This window comes from Eschrichtius robustus, chromosome 4 (genome assembly GCF_028021215.1).
Source record: "Eschrichtius robustus isolate mEscRob2 chromosome 4, mEscRob2.pri, whole genome shotgun sequence".
In the NCBI taxonomy this organism is placed as follows: Eukaryota; Metazoa; Chordata; class Mammalia; order Artiodactyla; family Eschrichtiidae; genus Eschrichtius; species Eschrichtius robustus.
The window spans coordinates 86,383,911-86,399,931 of NC_090827.1; the positions used below are offsets into that span (position 1 = coordinate 86,383,911).

The 16,021-nt window shown below is 39.7% G+C and overlaps 1 protein-coding gene across 9 annotated transcripts in view; it reads right to left on the reverse strand.

The window, feature by feature from the left end:
- The window catches only part of LIMCH1 (LIM and calponin homology domains 1), a 343,507-nt gene that overhangs the window by 165,663 nt on the left and 161,823 nt on the right, over positions 1-16,021 (reverse strand). For all 9 annotated transcript variants that reach the window (XM_068543036.1, XM_068543033.1, XM_068543034.1 and 6 more), the window contains exon 3: positions 13,949-14,018. In XM_068543036.1, coding sequence (XP_068399137.1) covers positions 13,949-14,018 — 70 coding nt within the window. The remainder of the gene's footprint in view (positions 1-13,948; positions 14,019-16,021) is intronic.

Below are 16,021 nucleotides of genomic sequence, written 5' to 3' on the forward strand. Positions count from 1 at the left end.
TTTTTTTTTCAGGGACAGGAAGGGGGGAAAAACAGAAAAAAAAAAAGTTTTACAGCACTGCTATATATAACCTTCCACCGCTGCAGAAGCATAAAATAATTAAGGAAACAAGCTTGAAAAATAGTTTGTGGTGGATAAAGAGGATACTAGACTTCAGTTAGCACGTCTAGGCATTCACAACACATGCGAATAAGAATCTCAGTCCTTGGCTGGCTTACCCACCGTTATGGGCTGAATTGTGTCCCTCCCTAAATTCATATGTTGAAGTCAAAACCCCCAGTAACTCAGAACTGTGACTGTATTTGGAGGTAGGGTCTTTAAAGAAGTGACTATGTTAAATGGGGTCATTTAGAGCAGGCCCTAATCTAATATGTTTGGTGTCCTTATAAGAAGAGGAGATTAGGATACAAACACACATGCAGAGGGAAGACCATGTGAACATCCAGGGAGAAGGTGGCCTTCTGCAAGCCAAGGAGAGAGGCCTCAGAAGACACCAACCCTGCCCACTCCTTGATTTCAGACTTCTAGCCTCCAGAATTGTAAGAAAATAAATTTCTGTCCTTTAAGGCACCCAATCTGTGATACTTTATGACAGCAAATTAACATGCTTACCTAGCACTAAGAGTGAAGAATCAAGGGGTATGAGAGAGGCTAGAGAGTATGAGACTGGTTGGATATTATATCTCAATAAATTGTCAATAATATGAAGATCTTTCTAAGTCACTCTCTCTCATGATTTTCATACCTAAGTGTAATTGCTAATGACTCCTCCTGTGTTCCCAAATTCCTTTCATCATCCTTCTCCCCCCACCCCAGTCTCTGCCAGTGAAAGTCAAACACTCCAAAGATCAGACTATAATTTGAGGGGAAAAAAGCTTCAAAGTTTGCGTTTATAGAAAAACAAATAATTTGTCTTCATATATACTTAAGCATAAGGATTTAACTTTAAAATCAGCCATTCATTAACCTAGTCCAATTTTTTATAACTTTTTCCATGAGTTCTAAACCAACATTTTCCAATTGTCTGCCAGACATCTGCACATGAATATCTCTTAAAGGTAGCCAACTCAGTACGTCCAAAAGAGAATTCATCTTTTCTCTTGGAACCCATTTCTCCTCCCTTGCTCCCATGATTCCTATTAATGGCATCACTATTCGCCAAGTTGCTCAAATCCAAAATGGAGATGTCATCTTCCTAAGATTATTTATCATATTTCATCAATTCCAAGTTGTACATTTTTTACCTCTAAAATAATGATGCATCTTTCCATTACTGGTATATTAACATTGTGTAATAATTTAATTGATGGCTTTTAAAAAATTAGTTATACTTTTTAAAAATGGTGTGTCTTATAATTGATGGCATATTACTTTCAGTGAAAAACACAGAACCATAAATCCTGTGTCCCCATCTCCACTCTCACTGCTTCTACTAAGGTTAAGTAGTAGACATTATCTCTCATTTGGATTACTTGTCTCCTAATTGACTTTTGTTGCTGGTCTTTTCCCATAATCTACTTTCCACATGGCCACCAGAGTTATCTGGAACACGAGATTCCTTTGTTTGCAGTGGCTCTTACTGCATGTAAAATGAGTCCAAACACCTCTAGATGGCATTTCTGGTCTCTACCTACTATTCTTGGTCCACTTTCCACTGTATTGATTTCTTTCAGGGATTCTGGGCTCCAGCTGCAGCCACATACAAATAATAGCCACTCCCAGACAAGACCCAGGTTCCTGTGGTTCAAAGCCTTGCTTATTCCATCCTCTGAGGCTAGACTGTCCTCCCCCAACCCCAATGGTCTTCACTGATTGTAAATGCATGTTCAGATCCCACGCCTTCCAAAGTTCTTACTCTCAAATAGAAATTTCTTCCTTGTTCTTCCTTGCATATTTCATTAACATTTCACAGTCCTCCTTTATTAGACCTTATTTGTACATTTTCCTCCTAGAAGGGGATCCCTTGAAAGCAGGAATTATGTCTTGAGTCATAGTGGATTTTCACTTGGAAGACAACAGAGAACATACCATCTCTTTTTAGTGTATAGGTGCAGAAGAAAACTGGGAAACAGACCTTAGATGTCATGCAAGGGAGGTGGTCCAAGGAAAATTGTATTACCGCTAAAGTACTGTAACTATAAAGGACACATTTTCAGGAGAATAAGAAATTCATGCCCTGCTTTCTCAGCGGATTAAGACAATCATTTCATTCACTGTGGAAGCACCTTTTAAATAGCTTCCAGTGATCCCTTCCTCCTGTACACAGGTCCTTGTGTAATCTCCTACCCCCCGAGTGTGGGCTAGACCTAGTGACTTGCTTTTGATTAACAGAATATGGCAGAGGTGAGGAAACGTCACTTCTGAGATTAGGTTATAAATGATTGTGATGTCCATCTTGTTTGTTCTCTCTCCCTCTCTCTCTCCTTCTGGTTCTTCTTGCTTGCTCACTCTCATGAAGCAAGCTGCCACACTGTGAGGTGTTCTATGTAAATAGGCCCATGTGGCAAAGAACTGAGGATGGTTTTGGCCAACATCCTGCAACAAACCAAATCTTGTTGACATCCACCTGAGTGAGCTTAGAACCCGATCCTTCCCTAGTCAAGTCTTAAAATGACACCAGCCAACACCTGATGGCAGCCTTGTGAGACATCCTGAAACTCTAACCAAACTAAGCCAAGCCCAGATTCTTGACCCACGGGAACTCTGGGATAGTAAATGTTTTAGGCCACGAAATTTGGGGGTAATTTGTTACACAGCAATGGATAACTAATACACTCACCAAATAAGAAAATCAGAAAACAGATAATAAACATAGGATGAGTAGAAAGGACAAAAAAACTCTCATTGAGTCTTGCCAAGTACTCAAAAAAGATGGACAAGGGGACTAACTTATTGGTCTGATCCAAGCACTCAGTAGATAACCAAAAGCCAGCCTGTTCCAGTGGCCATCAGCATTCCCCTTTACCCTGGTCCAGCTCACTGTGGAGAATGGCTCTCACCACCTGACATACTTTTATTTTTGTATTCACTATGTGCCAAGTCTGTTGGCTTAGGTCATAAATTAACTGTAGTCCTGTTTCTTAAGAGTAATAATATGTAGTGGGAGATACACCTAGAACATTCCTTTAGCTCAGGAAAGGCCTTAAACGCCTTTCTGAGCTGTTTGGATTTTATTCTTATATGCAGTGGGCAGCTATGTAAGGTGATCTGATAAGGACCTGAGATAATCTGTACTTTTAGAAGGTACCTGTGGAAGCTGTTACACCTGGCAGCATACAAACCATACTCACTTGGGAGGCATTGAACAAAGTAACCACCACCACCCCCCTGGCAGGTTCATAGTCCACCATTCAACTAAATGCAGGATCAAATGTGCCAAAGACCATATGGGCTTTGCTGTTGTTTTTCCCTCCAGTTTGTGCTCTTTTATGTCTAAACCTGCTAAAAGGCTAACCACCATCCCTGCTTGGGCTCGGTTTTGGCACTGAACTCGAGAGTAGCAAATTGAGCATTCCTTCTGTGTGTGGTGTGGAAACACAACTGAGGTTTCTCTCCCCGTGCCAGGGATGAGGATAAAGGAACATGTGTCATTAAATTTAATTTTGGCTGAGATTCTTCACAAGGTCTATTCATTTCCCTCAGTGAAATGTACCTCCTTTGCACAGAACATCTCTCAAACACCATTTTCCATTTGGCCCCCAAAGAAGAGCAAGACCACCTCCAGAGGCCCCCCTCCCCCGATTGCACCATGCAACTGCAGAAGAGCAGAGTGTGGCAGGAAAAACACACTGGGTGGGTGTGTTACAAGTCTCTCCTCCCCACCTGCCTATGCAGGAGAATTGTGTCTGCCTCTTCCTGAGCCTTTGTTGTCCAGAATCAGAATCATGATTCTGGGGGGCAATTGAAAGGAGCTAAGTCTAGCTGGATTGATTTGCACCTGAAAAGGCTGGGGGTTAGTAGCGGCAGAGAACGGGGTAAGAAGCAAGAGAGACAAGAGCTAGTACAGTGTGAGTCTGAATGATTATAGGTAGTTGGGGCAGAGAGAGATTTGCAGGGGAGCTGGCAAGTGTGTGTGTGTGTGTGTGCTCGTGCCGTGTGTCAAGACAGAAAGACAGAGAGGTGAGAGAGAGGAGGGCATTTCAGGAAGTTTTACTGCATGTTACAAATGGAATAAGTCTATGACATTTTTTGGAAAGACTTCAGTAAAGATGTCTAATGTTCCCCTATTAGTATCCGTTGTTGAACTGGTGCTTCATTGACTGGAATGCTTGAGATGTGGCCACATGGAGATTGCTTTTATATGGGTGACAGTAGAAATGTTACATTTGCAGTGCCTTTTAAAATAGGCCACTGCCTCAATCTGGTGAAATTAATAGATCTTAAATGAGAAGGATGAGAGGTTGTCTTCTAAGAACATATGAGATCTCCTTAGAGGTTGATGCCTCCGAACAAATGTTCGGGAGTGTTGAGGTTCAAAGATCTATTATAAGACCTGATGGAGATAGTGTAACACAGTACAAAAGGCACAGAGCATGGAGTTGGGCAAATCAGGGTGCAAATCTCCATACTGCCTCTCATTTTTTGGAAAGCTGGTAACTTACTTCTTTGCACACTTGTTTCCTGAGATTAGTAAAAATACAGCAATAACTACATTGTAGGGCAATTGTAAAGATTAAGAAGGATAATCAAGCACTGCACCTGATACTTAGGGAGGTATTAATATACGATGGTTGTCATTATGGTGCCTTACACCTCTGGCCTCCTTCTTTGCCTGCTCTGCCTCCCTCCTGGCCTAAAACAACCAGGAAGAGAAACAGAGGCAGAGAACAGAAGCCTGACCAGCTTTTTCTGGGGGAACCTATATGATAAACTGTTGAAGGGAAGGTAAATGCTCTAGAATGTCTAAGTGAAGTTGTAAAATATAAACCTAAAATATAAGACATTGATAAGGATGAGCTGAGACAGACAAGAGCTAATCTCCAGTTAGGACTTGCAGGAAACCACTTCTTGGCAGGTAGACACCCAAAACACCTGGGACTCAAATTTACTGCGTTGTCATCTTCCTAAAATTATGAAGTTTGTGTAAAGGCTTTTCACTCACACTACTCAGTTTTCGACAGCTTCATATGTCTACCTTTGTCCAAAACAATATTTTTAATCTTCACATAATGTGGAAATCTCCACTGCCTTTTCATCCTTTCTCATTCTCTGACCTCCCTCAAACAACGAAACATCAACTGTTCTGGTATCAGTTTCATAAAATAAAACAGATACCTTTTGAAAGCTTTCTAAAGTCCACAGAGTTTATGGGAAGTTACATTTTTATCCATTTCAGAAAGCTCAGCTCTGAGCATATTTGAAATCTTATCTTTTGGTTAAGGAAAAATACATCTTTTTTCTAAAGAATAAGTTTTTGAGTGGGTTAGAGTAACTAAAATGGTAGGCTAATTCTACCAGGTACATTCCTGCTATAGCCTACTGAACTTCAGTTAGTGCAAATTTCCAGCATGCATCAGGTGAAGTGAGCCCTTTCACAGAGCTTGGAAAGATATTTTGAAGGTATTGGCCAAAAGGAAGAAAAGAAAGAGATCAACTGAAAAAGTGAGTGTGAGTCTTTGCTTTTCCCTTTTTCTCACAAGAGGTAAAATAATTGTCATTTACATGTTCTCCATTTTCAACTGGGAACACTTGTGAGTGATACAACCAAGGAGAAGGGTGGCCTGTGCTTTGGATTCATCTCAGCTTTTACTGTTTGTGTGATCTTCCCCTCTATGGACCCACATGTCCTCATCTGTAAAACAAGTATATCTAAGATGTCCTTCCTGCTGTAAAATTCTTTTTTTCTCAGATTGCTTTCATCCTCATGGATTCATATGCAAGATCAACCAAATATTTCATGACAGCCCTAGGAAGGTTCAGCACCCAAGGACAGAATCCCCAAATATCTATTTCCAATTATACTTCACATGTGAGTGCACACACACACACACACGCAGTGGCTGTTACAATTAAAATCCGGGTGAGAAAAGACTTAATCCCCAAATTCCTATTGTAAGCAAGGATTTCATACATTTGTGTCTCTTGCACAGAGTCTGATGTTTCTGGGATGAAATGGAATTTAGCAAGATCTCTAATGGCCGTTAAATTGAGTTTCAGGACATGGCTTGATTATGCAATACTGTCAAACTGGCCAAATAAAGGGCAGCATTTTTAAAAGTCCTTGGTATGCCAAGACCTAAATTTGAGGTCTTTCTCTCTGGCAAAATCTAACAGTATCACTAACACCTGAAAAAGAATGCAAGCATCTGCAGGCAGTCACCACACGGCTGCATATGTCAGCAATCGTTACAGAAGAAACACAGACCTGGATCCAGGGTCTTTGCATTCTTGCCAGGAAATGATTTTCAACTACTTTGTTTTAACACCTTCACCCCTGAATTCTTTGTAACCACAGCTCAACTCAGGGGCTAAAATACACCTATTCATGCCTTTGTAAATCTACACGTGTTTATAATTTGGGGTTGCTATGTGAAAACACACTTTTCTATTTATCTTCAAGTCAAGCAGCTGGGCCATCTTAATGGATTCTTCTCAACACCAGGCCATTAAGACACACAGGCATGGGTTCCAGGCATGGAAAACCCTCTGGCCATACTTCTTAGATCTCCATGGCCTCTGCTACTGAGGGCTGCTTGATCAATAGAGGGTCAGTGACCTGTCAACCCCCTGACAAAGTACAAATCAACCTAGAAGTCTGTAGATGCACTTCAGGAATGCTGTTGTTCTTTCCTGAGTGTCACAAATATGGATGGAAGAAATGTCATGTGAAGAATACACTCACACAAAAGGCTGCATCTCTACACATCTTCAAATCTACTGCTTAACATTAAAAGGATTACACACCATGATCAAGTGGGGTTTATCCCAGGAATGCAAGGATTCTTCAATATACATAAATCAATCAACGTGATACACCATATTAACAAATTGAAGGAGAAAAACCATAAGATCATCTCAATAGATACAGAAATAGCTTTCAACAAAATTCAACACCCATTTATGATAAAAACCCTCCAGAAAGTAGGCACAGAAGGAACTTACCTCAGCATAATAAAGGCCATATATGACAAACCCACAGCCAACATCATTCTCAATGTTGAAAAACTGAAACCATTTCCTCTAAGATCAGGAACAAGACAAGGTTGTCCACTCTCACCATTACTATTCAACATAGTTTTGGAAGTTTTAGCCACGGCAATCAGAGAAGAAAAAGAAATAAAAGGAATACAGATTGGAAAAGAAGAAGTAAAACTGTCACTGTTTGCAGATGACATGATACTATACATAGAGAATCCTAAAGATGCCACCAGAAAACTACTAGAGCTAATCAATGAATTTGGTAAAGTAGCAGGATACAAAATTAATGGACAGAAATCTCTTGCATTCCTATACACTAACGGTGAAAAATCTGAAAGAGAAATTAAGGAAACACTCCCATTTACCATTGCAACAAAAAGAATAAAATACCTAGGAATAAACCTACCTAAGGAGACAAAAGACCTGTATGCAGAAAACTATAAGACACTAATGAAAGAAATTAAAGATGTTACAAACAGATGGAGAGATATACCATGTTCTTGGATTGGAAGAATCAACATTGTGAAAATGACTATACTACCCAAAGCAGTCTACAGATTCAATGCAATTCCTATCAAATTACCAATGGCATTTTTCATAGAACTAGAACAGAAAATTTACCACAATTTGTATGGAAACACAAAAGACCCCGAATAGCCAAAGCAATCTTGAGAAAGAAAAACGGAGCTGGAGGAATCAGGCTCCTGGACTTCAGACTATACTACAAAGCTACAGTAATCAAGACAGTATGGTACTGGCACAAAAACAGAAATATAGATCAATGGTACAGGATAGAAAGCCCAGAGATAAACCCACACACATATGGTCACCTAATTTATGACAAAGGCAGCAAGAATATACAGTGGAGAAAAGACAGCCTCTTCAATAAATGGTGCTGGGAAAACTGGACAGCTACATGTAAAAGAATGAAATTAGAACACTCCATAACACCATACACAAAAACTCAAAATGGATTAAAGACCTAAATGTGAGGCCAGACACTATAAAACTCTTAGAGGAAAACATAGGCAGAGCACCCTATGACATAAATCACAGCAAGATCCTTTTTGACCCACCTCCTAGAGAAATGGAAATATAAACAAAAATAAACAAATGGGACCTAATGAAACTTAAAAGCTTTTGCACAGCAAAGGAAAACATAAAAAAGACGAAAAGACAACCCTCAGAATGGGAGAAAATATTTGCAAATGAAGCAACTGACAAAGGATTAATCTCCAAAATTTACAAGCAGCTCATGCGCTCAATATCAAAAAAACAAACAACCCAATCCAAAAATGGGCAGAAGACCTAAATAGACATTTCTTCAAAGAAGATATACAGATTGCCAACAAACACATGAAAGGATGCTCAACATCACTAATCATTAGAGAAATGCAAATCAAAACTACAATGAGGTATCACCTCACACTGGTCAGAATGGCCATCATCAAAAGATCTACAAACAATAAATGCTGGAGAGGGTGTGGAGAAAAGGGAACCCTCTTGCACTGTTGGTGGGAATGTAAATTGATACAGCCACTATGGAGAATAGTATGGAGGTTCCTTAAAAAACTAAAAATAGAACTACCATATGACCCAGCAATCCCACTACTGGGAATACACCCTGAGAAAACCATAATTCAAAAAAAGTCAGGTATCAGAATGTTCATTGCAGCACTATGTACATTAGCCAGGACATGGAAGCAACCTAAGTGTCCACCTACTGATAAATGGATAAAGAAGATGTGGCACATATATACAATGGAATATTACTCAGCCATAAAAAGAAACGAAATTGAGTTATTTGTAGTGAGGTGGATGGTCCTAGAGTCTGTCATTCAGAGTGAAGTAAGTCAGAAAGAGAAAAACAAATACCGTATGCTAACACATATATATGGATCTAAAAAAAGAAAAAATAGTTCTGATGAACCTAGGGGCAGGACAGGAATAAAGATGCAGACGTACAGAATGGACTTGAGGACACGGGGAGAGGGAAGGGTAAGCTGGGATGAAGTGAGAGAGTGGCATGGACATATATACACTACCAAATGTAAAATAGATAGCTAGTGGGAAGCAGCAGCATAGCACAGGGAGATCAGCTCGGTGCTTTGTGACCACCTAGAGGGGTGGGATAGGGAGGATGGGAGGGAGACACAAGAGGGAGGAGATATGGGGATACATGTATATGTATAGCTGATTCACTTTGTTATAAAGCAGAAACTAACACACCATTGTAAAGCAATTATACTCCAATTAAGATGTTAAAAAAAAATCTACTGCTTATTTGAGGTCCCCACTCCCCCCTCCAAAAAGATAAGAGAATTAATATTTTAATCCCTAATATTTTGTATGGTAAATTTTCAAGCCTACCAAAAAGTTGCAAGAATAGTACCATGACAACTGTATACCCTTTATCTAGATCCAAAATTTTGCCATATTTCCCTCCCTCCCTCTCCCCCTTCCTTTTCTTCCTTCCTTCCTCCCTCTCTCTATATGTATGTGTATATAGAATTATACGTTATATGCTCAAACTTCTTTTTGCTGAACATTTTGAGGATTAGTTGTACATGTTGTGACACTTCATGTCTAAAGACTCCGGCTTATGTACATCTAACATCAAGAATATTCCCCTATTACCACAACTATCTTAGACAAAATAGTTGTCATGTAAAAGAAATTCAACACAGAGAAAACACTATTATCTAATATTCAATCCACACTCAAATTTCCCCAACCATCCCAATAATGTCTATTATAGTTATTCTTTCTCAATCAAGGATCACACATGGCATTTGGCTGTCATATCTCCTTAGCCATCTTTCATCTGCAACAGTTGTAGGGGATGGGGATGTGTCTTTAATGACACTGACAGAATTAGGGAATGCAAGCCAGATGTTTTATGGGAATGTCCGTCAATTTGGACTTGTCTGATTGTTTCCTGAGAACTGGATTAGGCTAATTATTTTGGCAGACACTCCATCAACGTGATGCTGTGACTTCCTAGTACATCACTAGGACACCTGCTATCACTACACCCATTATAGGCATTGGTAAGTGTGAGCATGGACTTTTACTATTTGTGTGATCTTAAAGCTACAATGCTTGAATGTGAATACTAAATCATTTACACACCTGAATTTCCAACTGTTAACAATAGTTATTCAAAAATCTTACTCCCCAAATCATATTTCAGTGCAGCTGTCTTTTATGTCTCTAATATAGTAACTCATTTTCTCATAAACCAGGAGATGCTAACTGCATTCTATAATAAAAGATCACATGGACCATAAACACTAAAGGCTTCACAAAGGAGGTGATTTTGCATTGGGTCTTGATACATAAATAGGATTTAGTTAAGAAGAGCAGAGAGAGAGTACCATATTCATAAGAAGTGTCATGAGAAAAGGCTTCATACATGACAGTGAATAACATTTGAGGACCTATGAGTTGACTGTAATAATCCAGGCAAGAGATGAGGAAGACCGGCTCTACGCCTTACCTAGTGACCAAGGAAATGCAGACAAGTAGACAGAATGAAGAAAGTTGCCATATTCTCTGACAGCTCAACTAGGACAAGTGCATGTTTATGATGCCTTTACTGACATTGGTGGGCGGGAGTGGTCATTTAAGTCTAATTTGAATATGTTCAGTTCAAGGTGCTGGTAGGACATCCAGATGGAGCTGTCCAATACACAGAACAAGAGGCTTGGAGTTCAGGAGAAAAAACTTGGTGAGAAGTGATGACTTGGGTCAATCCTGTAAAGAGTTGAGGTCATGAAAACAGACAAGAACGTGAGCGTAGAAAGGAAGCAGACAATAGATTTGAAGAGCGAACTCTGGAAGAACATTAACAGGATGGGGGAAGGGCACAGAAGGGTGGCAGTTCTGTTTCTTGTTGGGACCCCAACTAGTGCACTGGATTTTGGAAATGCTGATCTGAAGGTAATTGGAGGAGAGGAAAAAAGAATTTGACCAGATCTGTAGATTCAGGAATCATGAGTGAATGGGCAGCAATTAACTATACATAGATAAGTATTTTTTTGGTCTAAAGATAACTCCGTTGTGTGTTTTTTTTCAACATCACCAAGAAATTAACTCAATTCTGACACTATTTACCTGGAGACAGTGTGAGAGGGCCCAGGTCAAGGGCTCAGTCCCATTAAGACTTCCCCCACTTCAGATGTCAGTCTCAAGTCCAGATTGGTAGCTGTGCTTCTGACCAACTAGCTATAAATCAGAGGTTCCCAAGATCCCCTCCTTGGATTTGATTAATTTGCTAGAGTGGTTCACAGAACACAGAGAAACATTTACTTATGCTTATCAGTTTTTTATAAAGAATATTATAAAGGATCCAGATGAACAGCCAGATGAAGAGGTATATAGGGCAGGGTATGTGGGAAGGGGCACAGAGCTTCCATGCTCTCTGGGTGTGCCACTCTCCTGGAATCTCCATGTGTTCACCAACCTGAAAACTCTCCAAACCATGTCCTTTTGGGTTTTTTATGGAGGCTTCATTACATAGGCATGATTGATTAAATCATTGACCATGGGCGATTGATTCAACTTCCAGCCCCTCTCCCTTCCCCAGAGGTCAGTGGGGTGGGACTGAAAGTTCCAACTCTCTAATCACGAGGCTGGTACCCCTGGCAACCAGCTCCCATCCTTGGGGCTTTCCAAAAGTTGCCTCATTCAGGTGGGGCTGAAAGGAGCTTGTTATAAAGAACAAGATACTCCTTCACCTTTATAGAACTGGAGCTATTTCAGGAACTGATGACAAAAGACCAAATAACAAAAGATGCTCCCATTGTTCTTATCACTTAGGAAATTCCAAGGGTTTTAGGTGCTCTCTGCCAGAAACAGACAAAGCCCAAATATATATTGCTTATTATAAATCACAATATCACAATAACAAACGAGTAAAGGAAATATAAGTGATAGAGGAGGGGGTAAGTGAGGAACTATTAGTTAGAAAAGAGCAAGAAAAAGGAGGAACGATGGAAAGGACAAAATGGAAAGGAAATCCAAATGAAAAAGGAAAGAGAAGAAAGAAAAGTCAAGGATATACATGGGAGTAAAGCAACAGAAATCCGCTGGTTTTCTTGAATCACATTGCCTGCCTGTCCCAAAGTAGAGGCAATAGGTAAAGAACAACACTTGATCTGCTGTAAGAATCCAACATAAAGTTAATGCACGTGTCTCAAACCCTTAATTTTGCTAAAATCATTTATGATTCACACTTTAAATTAATGTTTCAAAAACCCTTTTCTCCTTAACTTCTGGACTGAGAGCTGCTTGTCTCTGCTCATGTGGATTTCACTGGAGCCTTCCTGACTTCATGCTGCAGGTTTTGCTCCTATAACAATAAATCCCAGACCTCCAAGGTCTGGAGATGCCACAGGCTTGGGGCCAAAGAGCTATTTGTCAGCATCATTAAAGCTGTGGCCTTAACATTTGGAAGAGATGGTTTTAATAAAACGTTTTAAAATAACTAATATATGTACACATTCACAAATATAATATATAATATACATATATAGATTTTTAAATAAAATTATTCAAATCCATTCCTTCCAAATTTAACTATCTATCTATCTATGTATTATTTACTTGGTTACATGATTCTGACAAACGAAATTAGAAAGACTTTTAATGACTAATCACCAATGCACTACCAACCAGCATGGTAACTAAAACGCATCCGCAGAAATAGCAATTCTTACAATTTAAAAAAATCCATTTTATTCAACTCACTGAAACCATGTACCTAATTATGTCACCCCCCACAGTTCTCAAACGTAACTTTTTTGTTGGTGGTGCAGCAAATTTCAATTAGTCATCATGATATGACTACAAAACTGTTTAACAAATCATCAAAGGTCTAAGGATGAACCTGCTTAAATTCCTGACATCTTTCTAATCGTTTTCTGGAAGACCACATGCACAGAAGGCAGTCACGATGGAAAGAGTGCGTTGTTACTAGGCCGCATACGCCCTCAGCTTTCTGTGCACACGTGTGTCTGTACACGTGCTCGTGTGTGTGGAGGCTCGTGTGTGAGCTCATGTGCATGCACCTTGTTCCTTCCGGAACTAAGATTTGTTTGTCTTTTGATCTTCCACCTTTTTCTTCTTACTACCAAAAGGTAACGATAATTAAGCAATGAAAATTAGTGCCAAGAATTATGAAACATATCAAGGCATGAAAAGAATCCTGCATCTGACTACACGTGAACATTTGAGTTTTACTGGGTTTCGATGGGTAGGTTCAGAAGACCCAGGGATTCGCTCAAACAATTCTCCAGACGACATTAGAATCACCTGTGTCCATTATGTCTTTAGAAAGTTGGTCTACAAATGTGGTACTTAAATGCAGGTAGATTTTTAAGATTGAAAACAACAATTTATCATGAAAGTCCTGCTCGTTCAACATGAAATTTCTTTCTCTCTACCTCTTCTCCCCTTCATTCCAAAGGAATGCAGAGAAGAACTGAAATGAGAAAACCGTAATTACAATTGCCTGCCTCCCCTGGGGTCAGCCGAATTACCAGCCTCTCACCCCAAAACGAATTTACCTCTTTAAGAATGAATGTCATCCTTATCACTCATGGGAAAAATACAAACAAAGATTAAGATGCCATTTAGGCATAACTGCAATCTTTCATTTTTAAGCGACCTCTCAGTTTAATGGCTTCAATGCGTTCTCATTCACGTGGAATATATACTGCCGGAGAAAACTGTAATAAACGGCACTGTCATGACCCTTAGGTTAGAGCAAAGGAATATTGGAAGATAAATCTCAATTCTGGATACTCACCAATCCTGCAATGGGGGTAGGCAATCTGTTGATCTTTTTAACAAGTCCTGGCTTTATAGCATTCAGCAACCTGTCATGAAAAAGGCAGAATGTCAAGTGAGACATAAAGCAAGATGGATCACACAAATCACCTTTATCCGAGGCTACAACTAAATTGCTGAATAGGAAAAGCAGCGAATTTAAAGCATGTAGTAAATCTCAGTAATCTATGAGCCTTCATGCAACCAAGTGAAGAGCTTTGCCAACATCAAGTTTGTCTGTGGCAGGTGAAGTTTTAGAATTTGGAAATGTTGGGAGAAAAGAAAGGATGGAGACTGAGAGGAGCTTCAGAGGAAAGGACAAAAATGTGAGCTGGATTGAGGCTGGGAGAGAAGTGTCTAGTTTTGAAGCCAGGTATTACTACACAGCAAGGCTCACTCCCAATTCTCCTGGCTAAGGCAGGGGTCTCTCCAGGGATGCACTAAGTTCAGAGACCAACATCTATCTTTGCAAATGATTTGCCAAGACTAATTCTACTTCCAGACCCTCTTGCTCTTTGAGGAGAGTGGCTTGTTAAATGTGGTGAGCTTCACTTAAGAAAGGAAAGAATATGTTTAGCAGGAGGTTAACCAGTCATATCCTGAAGATTTTAAACAAGGCTGACCGCAATTCCCTAGGTATAAAAGATATGTGAGCAAAACGTTTTCAGGGTAAAGGTTGAAATCACGTAAAAATGGTAATACAGGCAAAGGAATGCAAGAGAAACAACCATAACTGTTTGTCTTCAGGAAATATCAGTTCAGAGTGAAAAGAAATAAGGAAGGCACTTGTACAACGAAAATAGGGTTGGCATCAGGGTGATGTGGTAGAATTGTAGCATTTGCCAACTAGGTTATTCATAAAGGAATTATTGAAGGTACAGGGTTGTCGAATGGAAGCATTTATTCTTATATTAGGGAATTAGAGAAGATCAGGTAATTTATCTCAGGACACATGGCAAGAGAAACTTAGGCAGGGGTTTAGTATAATTCAGGGGTCAGCAAACTATGAGCCATGGACCAAATTTGGCCCAACGCCTGTTTCTGTAAACATGTTTTACTGGAACACAGCCCTGCCCATTCATTTACATACTGTTTACTGCTGCTTTTGTGCTATGACAGCAGAGCTGAATCGTTACAACAGAGAACCTACAGCCCAAAAAGCAAACAATTTTTACTATTTGGCCCTTCACCAAAAAGTTTGCCAAACTCTGTTACCATTCATGCAATCTAAGGTTATAGTAAATTCTGAAGAACCTATGCTTGATAGATTTCTTCAAACCAGTAACAAAAGATTCTTTGAAATAGGTCAATAATTAGTCTTGAATTCAGCCTGTATTTTACTTTGACACCTCTATGTATTGATATATTGAGAAATGTCACTACAATGGTTACAACAGACAGGATATTTCTGGTTTTGCACTAAGAATTGCCTGTCCTTGGTCACTTTCACTGCAATTCCAAATGCTGCCGCCAAGAGGTAACACCCAGTGTAGACACAAAAAAGTAGTGCCTTCTGGCCCATTGAGAGCCAAGATGGTGTTCCTTTCATAAATGCACTTAATTTTAACCATGAATTTATAATCTTCTCAAAAAGTGCTTTCTTATAGCTTATTTTGGAATTATTGGTTTTTCAAGTTAGAAAGCAACTTGTTCACTCTTCTCATTTTGCAGTTTAGAAAACTGAAGCCTGACGATGATGAGCTGATTAGTGGTACAGTCAGGCCCAGCTCCCAAGATCCCTGAATCAACACATTCTCTGGCAGCGTTAACATCCCATAGCATGTGATTCAAAATAAACAGATAGATATGATGTCTCCAAAGCAGATTTTAAATGTACAAAATTCTTAACATACATTACTTTTCTTGTTAGTTCTTAACAGTGTCGTTTTAAATAGTATTTGTGCACAATTGTTGAAAAAGGTCCTTGCGTGGATATGACTGCCGCTTAACCCAAGCTGGCCCCAGGCAGTCGGCGGCTCTTCACCCTCTCCCCTGACCTAGGAATGTACGTTCTGCCCACTATTCCCACAGTGGGAGCCATCGTCAAGCATTC